Source organism: Scleropages formosus, chromosome 3 (genome assembly GCF_900964775.1).
Source record: "Scleropages formosus chromosome 3, fSclFor1.1, whole genome shotgun sequence".
NCBI lineage: Eukaryota > Metazoa > Chordata > Actinopteri > Osteoglossiformes > Osteoglossidae > Scleropages > Scleropages formosus.
Window position 1 is genome coordinate 24703727 of NC_041808.1, and position 14252 is coordinate 24717978.

The 14252-nt window shown below is 38.6% G+C and overlaps 1 protein-coding gene across 1 annotated transcript; it reads left to right on the top strand.

The window, feature by feature from the left end:
- Window positions 1–435: 435 nt before the first annotated feature.
- Window positions 436–14078, top strand: tec (tec protein tyrosine kinase). Its single transcript, XM_018756124.2, has 18 exons — window positions 436–618; window positions 1222–1411; window positions 2742–2846; window positions 2962–3043; window positions 3633–3761; window positions 4957–5006; window positions 5437–5639; window positions 6073–6138; window positions 7206–7260; window positions 7434–7513; window positions 7701–7834; window positions 8396–8470; window positions 8583–8754; window positions 11573–11789; window positions 12231–12295; window positions 12622–12740; window positions 12868–13025; window positions 13598–14078. Exons 1-18 carry the CDS (start codon window positions 575–577, stop codon window positions 13691–13693), a joined length of 2040 nt encoding a protein of 679 aa, XP_018611640.1. The 5' UTR covers window positions 436–574; the 3' UTR covers window positions 13694–14078.
- Window positions 14079–14252: the final 174 nt, after the last annotated feature.

A 14252-nucleotide genomic window follows, 5' to 3' on the forward strand; every position in this document is an offset into this window, starting at 1 on the left:
GGCTCTTTCGACTCCGTTTTTGGCTCATTCCTTCTTTGCTGTGTGTCCCAACGGCCTGGCTGCTGTTTTACCCGGTGCCGCAGGTGAGGTGAAACATTAACCGCACGAACGGAGCTGGCACTCTCTCTCTCTCTGTCTCGACTCTGCAAATCTGGCTACAATCCATTATTGAACCAGGTTTTTAAAAGCAAAACATGCAGTCGTGGAAATAGGAATCGTCACAGCAAACTCAGGACTAACTTAGTTCTTGGGCAGGTCAGGTGCGTGCTTTACTTTCAGTTTTTAATAGGCTAAGCGCGGTAAACGGGTGACTAAGTCGCCGGTTTCATTCGAGCCCGGTTCAGATTTTGGGAATAAATCAACGTAAATATAAACCTAAACGCTGGCTAATAATTTTGAAAAAAAAAAAAAAAAAAAAATGTGCAGCGAGGAAAATGAAAATAGGAAGTTGTCAGCCATGGCTGTTTTTTTCAGTTTCATCATTCATTGCGTGATGGATCATGAAGAAATGCAAAATGCACATGATGATTCACTCTACTGAATTACTGCGTGTTATCATCATCTGGAAGTTTGTATGTCTTTATCCTTCAAATCATGGTCAGAATTTCCTCCATCCAGGTATGATTTTTCTGGCTCCCACATGTCAGAAGACACGATTTGGCTGAGGGAAAGTGTCTCCGTAGATCTCTGCTGGATTCTCGTGGGGTTTTCATGGGGTGTTTTACAAGGTTTTGTTATGAATCTAAAACAGATTTTTTTAAATTATTTTTAAGTTGGGTTCCACTGCACCAGTTAATATGCAATTTGACCACAATTTCCTTTAGGATGAAAAACATTATTTTTATGCATTTATTTGTCAAACATTTTAGCCTCGGATTAATTACTTGAACTACACTGTAAAGCGGTAGCTCATGTGTAAATCCTGTGTGATAATATGTGGGGATTTTTTGTTAATATTAAAGTTTATTAAACTGGCACCTTTAAGTTGACTTAGAGTGTTTGTACAACAAGCTCCTTGCAATAATTAAATTATTTATACAGAAGGGTCATTTCTACAGGAGCAAGTTCAAGGTAATGACTCTACCTTGATCAAGGGTATTACAGCATGTGTTCTTTCAGTCAGTATCAATTTGGATTTTAAGACCCTTCATTCCAACAGCGAGTTTAATATTTTCAACAGTATTATTACTGATGCGAATTTGACGTGTGTTCTCCCATCAGTGGTGACGACTGCATGGTTGATGGCAGGAACGGCAGCGGACCAGACACTGAGATGAGTTCCGAACCAATCCTAGAGGATGTTTTAATAAAGCGCTCACAGCAGAAGAAAAGGACTTCTCCTCTAAACTACAAAGAGAGAGTGTTTGTCTTAACAAAGACGAAGCTTGCTTATTATGAAGGCAAGCCAGAGGTGAGTTAGATTTATATAATGCAGATAAGGCTGATAGGTGGTATCTTCCCTGCCTATCATAAAATGAAGATACTTTTTATTGAATTTCAATATACAATATTTCCTTCAAAGGCTTTTCTTGTTTAAATATGGAAATCACATGTTTAGGAGCATTGCATAAATATCATTTCCTGTTTATCAAGTACATGCATGTATGCATTTTCAAATCATGATGGATGATGTCATTTATGTTCAGCTCTTCAGATTGTGGTATTAGATGCAAGCACTTGTTTTGCCTTTTTTTAGAAACTTCATTTTAGTTTTGCTTGTGGGATTGCAGCAAACAGAATTCAGCCGGAGTGAGGAATTAAAAGAGTACTTTAGCTCTCTGGCTCGCCCTGAATATCTGTGTAACCAAGGAAGTAATGATTTAGGATGATTCCCTGCATAAAATTCTGTCTCTTTGCTGGCCTTAGTCTTCTTTTTCATGCTTAAAATATTTATGCAACACATGGTAAGCCTGTAGTTTAACACTTCAGTAAAAAATGTGTAGATATCTGAATTGTCATTTTTGAAAAATCATATTCTGCTTAGTGCACTTTGGACTTTAAAGAAAGAACACTGTTTACATTTATTCATTTAGGTGATGCTTTTGTCCCCAGTGACTTACAATGTTAATCTACTTACAGTTTAGCCATTTATACAGCTGTGTAATTTCACTGGAGTATTTGTTAAGGTTAGTACCTTGCCCAATGGTATTACAGCGAGAGATGGGAATCGAACATGCAAACCTTGGGTCCAAAGGCATGAGCCCTTACCTCTATTAAATTGTTGTTAAATTTCTTTGTATGTTCTTAGCATGGAGTTGATGGTGTGTAATAGGTAAATTGTATTCCATACTTCTAGGATGTACTCCAAATATTGAGTCCAAGACCAGAGTGTCTTATTCACATGTGCTAACTACAGCTGTGTCAAAACTATTCATCTTATACTTTACAAAAACTTTGGAATCGAACTACATCAATTTTAATGGAAACATTCATGAACATTCTTTCAGGATAAAAAAAAAAAAAAAAGACTTTCAGGGAAGTAATAACTTCTGTAGTGTCAAGCCTTGTTCCAGGCGATTGTGCAGGTCGCTGCTTAAATTACATTTGTTTTCTTTCTTTGGTGTTTGTATGTCGGAAGTTTGTATGCAGGTTGAATTCTCTGGCTTTGTTTTCAGGATGCAAATGCCAACTCACCATCAAAGAGAATGTCTATCAATTGACAGAGTCCATTCCAAGAGTAATTTGACATCCAAATTATAACTTTAAAATATTCCCTTTGCTGTTTTCAATTAACTTCACAGAGAAAGACAAGAAAAGGCTGCATCGACTTACAGAAGATTAAGTGTGTTGAAATTGTAAAGAATGGAGGCGTGATCATTCCCTGTCAAAATAAATATCCTTTTCAGGTATGCAGCATTTTATCACTATATTCCTGCTTAAATGAGATTCCTGTAAATTGCTTTTAAATGATCTTTCAATGATATAATCTCTTCCTGGTGAAATATGTCTTTCATTTTTCAGGTCGTATATGAAACCAGTACTTTGTACATTTTTGCTCCAAGCAATGAGAAGAGAAGTGTTTGGGTTCAAAGCTTGAAAGAAGGTAAATTATGGAAAGTAAAATTTCAGTATTGAAGTAAATGTTAAAGCTGCCTTTGTCTTTGATTCTCTGAAGTCAAGGCTCTTTATTTAATGTAAATTTAGGTACTTGTTACTCAGAGTTCAAGCCTTACTAAACAAAAGTACAAGGTGCCTGTGGGCGTCACTCGTTTTTTTAAAACAAATTAAAAGAAGTACCATTGCACAATGACTTTTCTATGTTGGTTCTGAATGTGGTGTAAAATGGGAAGTATACAATACTGGGTAGAAAGTGAAAACAAAGTGGAAATCTATAAAAATCCTGTCTTTTAGGGACTCTACACTGTAGTCTCAGGACTGAGTTGTGACATTTCTTCTTTACATTTCAACATTTCTTCCTCTCTTTTTGACTTCTTATCCTTCAACGAAGATGATTTTCATGCCAAACAGCCACACTTTCATCAGCCACAATCGGAAATTCTCTCTCAATAATAAACCGTTTCACGTTTATGCCACAGTAGTGACCACACAGTTAATGCCTATTGTAATTAACAAGCCAGTAGGTGATGTGGTTGGTTGAAACATGTCTTTTTGTTGTCTGTTTTGCGCTGCAGAGATTAAACAGAACACGCTGGTTGTGGCCAAGTTCCACCCTGAGTTTTGGCAGGATGGGCTCTGGCAATGCTGTCGGCAGGCTGACAAACTGGCTCCTGGGTGCGAGGAGTACAACTTGTTCGGAGACAGTAAGATCAAACAGGGACTACGCTTTTAAAGCTCTTATGGATATTCATTAACAATAAGCTGTTCAGCATCTATATGCCTCCGTACTGGTTGTTTTTAAGTGGTATTGTGTTGCTGAGTTAGGCTCTGGCTCGCCGCGACCCTGCTCAGGACAAGCAGTTTCAGACGTGTGTGTGTGTGTGTGTGTGTGTGTGTTGTTAACATAGGGCATATTTGCAAGTTTTGTGGTTGCCAGAGAGCTTCCTGGGATAACACATGACAGTGATGTAGAAAGAAATTAATGAATGAAATCATTACATGTCAAGTGTTCTATTTTACGAGGGGGTGCGGTGGCGCAGTGGGTTGTACCGGGTCCTGCTCTCCAGTGGGTCCGGGGTTCGAGTCCCGCTTGGGGTGCCTTGCGACGGACTGGCGTCCCGTCCTGGGTGTGTCCCCTCCCCCTCCGGCCTTACTCCCTGTGTTGCCGGGTTAGGCTCTGGTTCCCCGCGACCCCGTATGGGACAAGCGGTCCAGAAAATGTGTGTGTGTGTGTGTGTGTGTGTGTGTGTTCTATTTTACAAGTAAAGAGTGTTTTTCAGTGTTTCAGCAGTGTTTTTGCATAATATGCCTGCATGAAATAAGCCTTTAAAGCAATACATGCCAAAATATCTCTAATTTATATTACTGTACATTTGTTTATTTGTCACACTTTTATCCGAAGTGCTTGTACAATATACTAAATAATGTAACTAATAAATACACATGCCATTACAAGTGGAAACAGTTAAATTTGTTTACCTCATGTTTTTCTCCGCAGTGGGCTATAATGTTGAGCTACTTACTCTGATTTGCAAATTTATACAGCAGGGTCGTTTTTACTGTATCAATTCAGTGCGGGTACCTTGATCAAGGCTACTAGAGCAGGATTTGTGATTGAAGGCATTTGTGATTCAGCTTGGTTTCATGCGAAAAGCTCATCTAAAATGTGAAGATTAGGAGGCAAAACAAGATGGATTATTCAGATGATACATCAATTTTCAGGTGAAAGTACAAAAGATGCCACTTCGCTTTCTGTGACAGTGATGAATGTGATCCGTGGGCACATGTAGTCAAAGTGGCCTACAGCCGTAAGGGACAACTTTTTCAGAATTTATCGAATGAGTCTGCAAAAATTTTTTTTTTTTAAAGAACTGACAAACTGTTACTTCCTCTTTTCAGTTTCGAGAAAACCTCTTCCTCCGATTCCTGGAAATGATACAGCAGGAAAGGTGATAAAATATTTTTTATCTCTGGATTCATAAAGCATTTCTGAGGGCCAGTAACTGTGGTATGAAGTGTTGAGGCCTAGCCAGTTCGAACTGTGTCCCATGTCTCTTAGCTATCATAAGGTTATCCTTGCCTCACTCTGTTTACTAGTTTGTTACCCTTGTCTGTTTGCCTCTGTGAGTATCTGTTCATTTTTAGTCCCAGGGAAAGTTTTGCATGTTTAAGGTTGCTCAGTTGTTGTCTTCTGACTTTTAAAGAACTTCTTAGAAATATAATTATTCTTTTAATCTGAATACATTTTAATTTTTGATGCAGGTTTTAGAGCTTTCATGAGGCTTAAGGATTCATATTGTGTTAAAGCTAAAGTGGTCTTTCCTTCTATGGAGGAAAAGTTAAACGTGTTGATGTTGAACTTCTGCCTTCTGTCCTTAGTTCCGTCGACCCCCTCCACCGCCGCCACTGTCCGATGAGACCGAGGCCATGGAGGAACAGGTCGAGGAGAAAGAGGAGATTGTCATCGCCTTGTACGACTTTGCAGGCACCGAGTCCCATGATTTAACCCTGGTCATGGGTGAAGAGTATGTCATAGTGGAGAAATGTGATGTTCATTGGTACAAAGCTCGAAATAAATACGGGTATGTGACCCCCCCCCTCCCACCAGAACTCATTTTCAGTGGTGAAACTACAGTTTCTGATTGTAACAGACAAGTGATTTGGAAAACAGCACAACTTTTACAATACCTTTCGTAAAAGAATGCATTGCAATATACAACAGTTGCAAATAAGTTTTCGAGTTGATTGAATTGATGTATGCAGTCCCTTATTTATCTGTTGATATTTACTCCATATAACTGAAATTGAAACGGAACAGTATGTGTCAGAAATCTGAGACCTGCTTTAAGGAATGTGTGACACTGATTTTCATCTATTGGAATTTTATTCACATGACCCTTAATACTTTTAATTAGGACTCTCTTGTGAGTCTTTGAGTGTTTTCAGTAGATGAAATGTTAAATAAGTTAAACTTGGTATTTCATCCAGTTGTCTCTCTGGTTGTTTTTGCTGTAGAGAGGAAGGGTATGTCCCAAGCAACTATGTGACTGCGAAGAAGTCTGGTAACCTTGACCAGTTTGTGTAAGTATTTCAGTAACTCTGTCTCCCAGCTGCTGGTACACTGGTGTGTTTGCACCAATGCACACATAAATTTTGTTACAGTTTTCACATATTATTAGATGTTGGCAGTTCAAATAGTATAGTACATTTTGACAATAAAAACCTTTCATAAAGAAGCAGGCAACAACTCACTGGCTGTATATGCACACAACACACATGTCTATATGGAATAGCAAAATAGTATATGCTTCTAGGCTGAAGTCTCATCACATTCTCTGTGAAAGAACAAAGAACTACAGAAAATGGCTCCAAATAAGTGAACTTAAAAAGTAAAATACTTTCTATTGTCCTAAACCTCCTCTCCATCCCAAAATGGACAAGTCAAAGAAGAAAAATATAATGAAATGACTATATAAATTCAAGTAATAATAAATTAACTAATAGGGGGAATCCAATAAAACATACTTTGATTACTCATTGTTTCATTAAGATTTGTTGAATCCTGAGTTAAATCTATACAAGAGTGAGATTGGTGTTAAAAAGAATTTTTCCTTTATAGCCCAAATATGGCTATCCTATTTTGTGAAGTGGCTGAATATAATTTACAATGAACATAAAGAATGATGCCCATCTGTTGAATTCTGAAAACCATTAAAAAAAAAATTGACATTCTATTTTATCATTTTTTTTGAGTTGTGAATTATCCATTTTTGTTTGATAAAAATGCAGTAGTAATGAATTTTTATCTGTGTGGTGTAAAGATGCCTTTTTACTTTTCCACAGTATAATTTCCGAACAGACAAAGCCAAAGATATGGAGGAAAATCATTATAGAACTGTTGTACAGTAGTTAAGAATATGCAAGAGAGAGATGTATCCTCTTCCAGCTCACACTGAAGGATAGTAACAGAGACATTATTGTTAAATTTACATGGCCTGGAACAGGTATACTGTAGCTGATGCTTAACATTGTAATAAGTGAATACGTATTTGTAAATTTCTGCATCGCTAAAAATAATTATTTTCTCAAGCTCTCCCACACACTGCATTGTGGAAAAAGTTTTTCTTTTTACATTTTCCTTTTATCAGCTGGTACTGCAAAGATGTGAACAGAAGTAAAGCTGAACAACTCCTCAGGAGAGTGGTATGTGTCTGGCATTTCTTCACGAGTAGCATTTATCTGTATTTGTAAATCACAACTTCTCAGTTATGTAGATAAGGCAAAGACTGAATCAAGATTTAACTCTGAAATGTATTTTAAAATTAAGATGTTACCGCATTGATCTGTGTAATGTTTAGACCAATTCTTCTCCACAGGACAAAGGGGGAGGTTTCATGGTGAGGGATTCCAGCTCTTTGGGATCCTACACAGTGTCTTTGTACACCAAGTCTGCAGGGTGAGCTGGTACAGGTGCAGCTGGTGGAACTTGTGTGTTGTGGTCGTCTTGTTGGATGTGTTTGTTGCCTGTCACTGACTTCATTAAGTTGTTTTGGGATTTTTAGCTCGTAACCTTCTTAAAGCTGTTAGTTTAATGTATTGCAGCCGTATGAGCCGCACTGTTAAACTTGAACTCTGGTTTGCAGGGAAGGGACTCCGTCCATCCGACATTATCACATAAAAGAAACGCAGACAATACCGGTGCAATACTACCTAGCAGAGAAACATCATTTCAACAGCATCCCGGAACTTATCGAGTACCATCAGCACAATGCAGCAGGTAGGTTTAGATTTAAATTTTATTTATCTGACCCTTTTCTCAAAAGTAACTTAGTGTTAAACTACTTACACTGATTTACCCACTTATACAGCAGGGTAATTATTATTGCATCGATTCAGCATAAGTATGTTGTACTGCAGTGGTAATGTACCAAAAGATGGGATTCAAACCAAAGTCTTTAGAGTGCAAGGCAGCAGCCTTAACCACCACCCCACCTACTGATAAAATCATACTAGTTTGTTCACAGTGTCCACACACAGCTCTGCATTTTTAACAAGATACAGTAAGATGATTGTGATAATGGCCTTAAACTGACCCACTTTTATTATTTTTGGCTATTTTTCAGCATATGAACAGTTAAGTGATGTTTTTCAAGAGTTTATTGCAACGTGCTGATAAGTGTCATCAGCTTTAACTGGCCCACAGGTGAAAGATAAGGTGTATGAGAGTAGTGCATGAGTTGCGTATATATGATGTTTTTCTATTTCCTGTGAGTCGGGTTGTATTTTATTCTTGTTTGTAAACCTGTTTAATAAATGGTTTACTGTGTGTCTCCCACAGGTCTTGTGGCCAGGCTGCGTTACCCAGTTGGAAAAGAAGGCAGTTCTGCCCCAACTACAGCGGGGTTCAGCTATGGTAAGTCTGGTGTGCCTTGTCAAACACCCTCACCCACAAGCAAAAATGTGAGGTGTTGAAGCTCCATGGCCTTCCGTGCCCGACTGACTTTCTTTTACATGACACATTGCAGAGAAGTGGGAGATCAACCCTTCAGAGCTGACCTTCATGAAGGAGCTGGGCAGCGGCCAGTACGGCGTGGTGCGCCTGGGCAAGTGGCGCGCTCAGCATAAGGTAGCCATCAAGGCCATCCGCCAAGGAGCCATGCGGGAGGAGGACTTCATCGAGGAGGCCAGGGTCATGATGTGAGTCGCTTACATCCTTTATCATCGGTTAAACACCCCAGTACTTAAGCAGACGATGTCTTCAGATTGAATACATATTTAGGAAGTCCTGCAGGGTTACCCACGTGTTTGTTCTTTTGCTATCAGCATAGTGTCATAATGATAATAATAGATGCTGATGATGCTCTTCATTTAAGAGCCAGAAGACTGTGTTTCCAAGTAGCATCAGCACACGACCAAGCTGAAGCTCTAGCCAGAAACCTCCGTAAATTATTTGCACTCTTGAATAAGTGCAGGCTTCAGTTCAGCTGTCACCACTTTCACCAAGTCACCACTTTCAGCTTTAAGGGTTATTTTGTAAATGTGCGGAAATGCACGATTAAGGGAGAACTGGCCACATTTTCTTTTTTCTTTCTAGGAAGCATTGTCCTTTGAACTTTTTCTCGGTAGAAGTTAAATGCAGTCGTCCCCAGGGTATGCAGAAAATCTTAATGAGGAGTTTCATATTAAATGCTTTCTTTGGTTTACAAGACATATCGTCACATTTATGATGACCAAATTTGGATGTTGTGCACCTCCTAAAAGTTAAACGGCACTAGAGCAGCTCAGCCATGTGGCCTTTTTCCACAATTAGAGTTTAACTCATGCTGCATTAAGTTCTCAGCCTCCATTAGGCCATGTTTGCTACTTTCACCTGCCTGTTAATAGTCTTGGTAGTCAGGGTGTTGTTTGGACTGTCCAAACCATCTCAAGTTGCCTCGTAATGGAATTCATTCACACTCTCTCTATATCTCATTGATTTATTTTGTCTTCACTGTTCTGTTTTTTTTTTTTTTTTTTTTTTTTTTTTGAACTAGCATTAGGCAGACAGCCACATATAGTATTTTACAGTAATCAGTGAAGGGAACCTGCCATGTCATTCTGAATTGTGATATTTACTCCTTCAATAACTCTCCATTTTAAAAGGATGTGGCGATATCTTAGCATAAATGGGTGTCAGTTTTGAGGCTTGAGAATCCATAAAGATTTCTAGTAATAAAACTATTAGAAATTACGTGTTCAGTTCATTAAAATTCACCTTACTAGAGGTTTTGCAGAAACAAATTACCTTCATAAGATGAGCCAAGATTACCATCATATTTCAGATTGTAATAGCATTAACATTTGTATCCCTTCATAATTTTGTAATTATTGGGACAATGAAACAAGTTATTGTATAGGTGGTGGCAAAATGCCCAGTGGCAATGAATTGTATGAGGCTGAAAACTGTTAAGAGGGGTGGCGCAATGGGTTTGCCTGGAGCCTTCTGTGTGGTGGGTCTGGGGTTCAAGTCCTGCTTGGGGTGCTTTGTGTCAGACTGGTGTCCTGTCTTAGGTGTGTCCCTTCCCCTCCAGGCTTGTGCCCTGTGTTGCCGGATTAGGCTCCGGTTCACCGTGGCCCCGCTCAGGATGTTGTGTGTGTGAAAACGATTTATCTCCTTTGCAAATAAATAAAAACTGTGACAGTAAGTTTTGCTTCCATATGAATAAGCTTGTTGATTTTTTTTTTTTTTTTTTTTTTGGTGCGTTTTGTCTTCACAAAGGAGTACTTCAATTTATAACACAGCAGCATACGAGACTGAAATGTGTAAAGTAAAGCGTAAGCCCCGAACATCTTAGCAACTAATGAAATACGTTTAAATGTACACCTTACAAAGGCAGTTTAGCAATAATAAAACGGGCATATAAGAGTGAAAATGAGTATCGTCATTGAAGATTGTAGATGCATATTGCTTGTGCAGACTGCAGCTGGACAGTGTTAGATTCTGTCTGTGTGGTCTTGTTGGCATTCTGTAATTCTAAGTTGGAAGGGCTAAATCAGATTTAACATATGTTTCTGGCTGAGGATCCTCTGTATTTGTTACGTGTAGTGAAACTTGTGTAAATCTGGGGAAATTCTCAGTTACAACAGCTGCCGATGTACTTTTCTGGTTAATACGTGTAGTCATTTACAGTTCTGTTATGGTTACCGAGAAACCGATATCACTTTTGTCGCCAGTTACCACTGGCGCTAGCATGGTGATACATAACACATAATGGTAAATATTTTACTAGCCTTTTAACTAGGAGTTTTTGGTGGTATGAATTTTATCAAGTATGCAAATCACATGTGTGACTAAGAGAACTGCACACTGGGCAAGTATCAGAATGTCTTGTCTTCACTCAAGTGAGTCAGAAATATGATTAATTCTCTTATCTAAAAATTGCTTTGCGGTTATTTTACATATCTCTGTGACAAACATCTGTGAAGTATATATAGAGTTACTGAAAATACCATTGATGATGATTTCATCAGAAGGAAGTAGGGAACAGTAGGTGGCATAGTGGTTAGAGCTACCACCTTTGCTCTAGAAGGGCTTATGTCTGAATCTCACCTCCTGCAGTAGTATCCTTAGTCAAAGTCCTTAACCCCAATTTATACAGTAAAAATTGCCTACCCAATATATCATTGTAACTACTGTTGGTTAGTATTGTAAACAGCTTTAGAGAACAGTGTTAAATGAATGTAAATCATATCGTCAGTTTTGGTAGCTGCTCATCTACAGAGACCCAGAAACAGTCCAATGAAGTATAACAGAAAACAAGAAATTCCTTTGGCAGGAGGTCAGTCTCAGAGCAATTTATAATCACCTTATTGAGTTCTGGAAGGAACCCAGAACACCTGGAACATGGAAACATGAGCAGAATAATTGTACATTCATAAATCTCTGTGGCTTTATTTAAAACCCACAACCTTGGAACTTTAACTTGAAAAATATTTTATTTCTATTCATGCATGTGTTGTCTATCTATACCTTTAGGAATCTCTCCCACCCAAAGCTGGTGCAACTGTATGGGGTCTGTACCCAGCAAAAGCCGATCTACATAGTTACAGAGTTCATGGAGCTGGGCTGCTTGCTGAACTACATCAGACAGAGACGTGGCAGCTTCACCTCAGCGACACTACTGAGCATCTGTCAGGATGTCAGTGAGGGGATGGAGTACCTGGAGAAGAAAGGTTTCATCCACAGAGACCTGGTATGCTTGGCCTGAGTTTAGCTTTTCGTCAAATAATATCCCAGTGATGTTTACATTTGTTCGTTTAGCAGATTCTTTTTCTCAAAACAATATACAACTTGGAGTAAACAAAAGTGCATCAACAACAGATGAAGAGCTTTAGATATACAGTAGACACGTGATTGTTGAAGTACAGTCCATTTGTTCAGTGTCACCATTTTACGAGTAAATCCAAATAGAATTGATAAAACTGAAATACAGAGGTGATTGTGATAGATGGTGTGATGCAAGTTTATGGAGCAGTTAGGAGATCGGGAGAGAAGTGGGTCTGAAAGAGATGGGTTTTGAGATCCTTTGAGTTTTGGAAGGGATTTATTAGTTGATGATCTGTAGTTTGTCTACCATTGTGACTTACATTTTTTTTTATTTTTTTATAAATCGTATTTATTTTGTCTATGACAGGCAGCCAGGAACTGCTTAGTAAATGACTCTCTGGTTGTAAAAGTCTCCGACTTTGGAATGGCAAGGTAACGCTTTTATATGTTGACCAAATGACAAACCTGGTTGGTAAATTTATATATATAAAATGTATTTAACTAATGAAATAAGCTCAAATACACATAATAGGCAATTCCAAGTTGGAATCCCAGCTTCTGCTAGAGTACCCTTGATCAAGGTGCTTACTGCAAATTGATATTGTAAAAATACCCAGTTGTATAAATGTGTAATAACTGTAAAGGTGATTCTTTCACTAAGTTCTTTAGGCATCCACTACATAATTAAATAATAATCATTTTATCTGCATCTGAAATTTGTATTATTGCTGCTAAGACCTCTGAATTCTTCCTTCCAGGTACGTACTTGATGACCAGTACACCAGCTCCTCTGGGACCAAGTTCCCAGTGAAGTGGTCCCCTCCAGAAGTGTTTAACTTCTGCAAATACAGCAGCAAGTCTGACGTGTGGTCATTTGGTATGGGTTTAATATTGCTTTTCATGTCCTGTCCTTTTTGTCGTCTTGCTTTTACATGATCGTCGGTGAGTTCTTCATGGTCTAGTGTTTTTTTTTTTTTTTTTTTTTCCTTCCCCCTCCCTTCCAGGCGTTTTAATGTGGGAAGTGTTCACAGAAGGCAAAATGCCCTTTGAACAGAATCAAAACCATGAAGTTGTTATGATGATCATGCAAGGCCATCGACTGTACAGACCAAAGAAGGCTACACACAACATTTACAACATCATGCAACTGTGCTGGCATGAGGCAAGTTCTTCCTTTTCATTTACATCACCATTACATTTACTCGTTTAACAGATACTTTTCTCCAAAGTGGTGTACAATGCTTAGTAAGTAGTATTTATCTGACATCTTTGTCCAAAGTCACAGTGCTGGATGCGCTACACTAAACCCTCTACAGTTATTCACATTTCTTCACAGCACAGCAATGTAATGCACTCATTCACACTGAGAACAATTTAGTGACCAGTTCACCTGGAACTCATGTCTTTGAATAGTGGGAGGAAACCAACACAAATGCATAAAATGAGCTGGATTTGAACCCATCTCTAACTGCCCATCTGCTACCTTCATGCCGCCAGAAATCTAATTCGAACCCTCTAATACTGTTACCGTGTAAAGTGGAACAGTAAGACTTTGAATGTTGCAAATATGTGCTGAAAGACCACCATACCATCACAGCGACTAGCATTACCTATGAGCATTGCATTTAGAAGCTGCCCAGACCTCATCCTGCATAGTAGCTCAGCAAAGGTGAGAAGCTGTGCAACGTTTGCTCTGCACACTTTAGCCGCTGACTGCTGTGTATCTCCTCACAGAAACCCAAAGAGAGACCGTCATTTGCTCAGATCACAACCATGATCAAAGATGCGGTGGAAGAGGAGGACTCATCACGTGAAGAGGACCCCAGCTAAGAATGTCTCTTGGGTTCCTGAACATTTCCTGAACACTGCATTGTGCCTTCTTTTTACTACAGACTTTTTTCACTGTGCACATACCTCATACTTATGCTTTTCACTAAAGTGGTTACCCTGCAGAGTGTTTCAGAACAATGCATTTTTGATTGTAAAGAAATGTAAAATTTAGGATTGTTGACATTATTGTTGTGTTGCTGTTGTTTTTATTGTTACCTTTGAAATCATTGAAGTGTTCAAGCATTGTTAAAAATTCTATCCTACAGTGACTTAGAAAGGTTGCTGTGCAAAAAAAAAAAAAAAAAAAAAGCAGGTAAAATGCTGCATATTTTTAACCCAGTGTGCTGGACTGTGGTTGAATATATTAATATCCATTTATAGTTCACCGCCTTCTGTGTGCTGCATGTTTTATGTTCACACTTTCATTATGAGAAATAAGCCCCTGGTTACAGTCATATTTTTATGAAGAATTTTGAAGGCATACCCCTTTTTTATGTCCCTCTGTGGTGTATATTAGTTTTCAAGATGTCCAGCATTTTTTTTTGTTTTTTTTAACAGA

Excerpts from the sequence above, each read along its gene's own strand:
- tec (XM_018756124.2), top strand. The coding sequence starts at position 575 with ATGTCTTTATCCTTCAAATCATGGTCAGAATTTCCTCCATCCAG. Across the intron at positions 7,261-7,433 it reads AACAACTCCTCAGGAGAGTG|GACAAAGGGGGAGGTTTCAT; the intron begins GTATGTGTCTGG and ends TCTTCTCCACAG. Across the intron at positions 12,296-12,621 it reads TCCGACTTTGGAATGGCAAG|GTACGTACTTGATGACCAGT; the intron begins GTAACGCTTTTA and ends TCTTCCTTCCAG.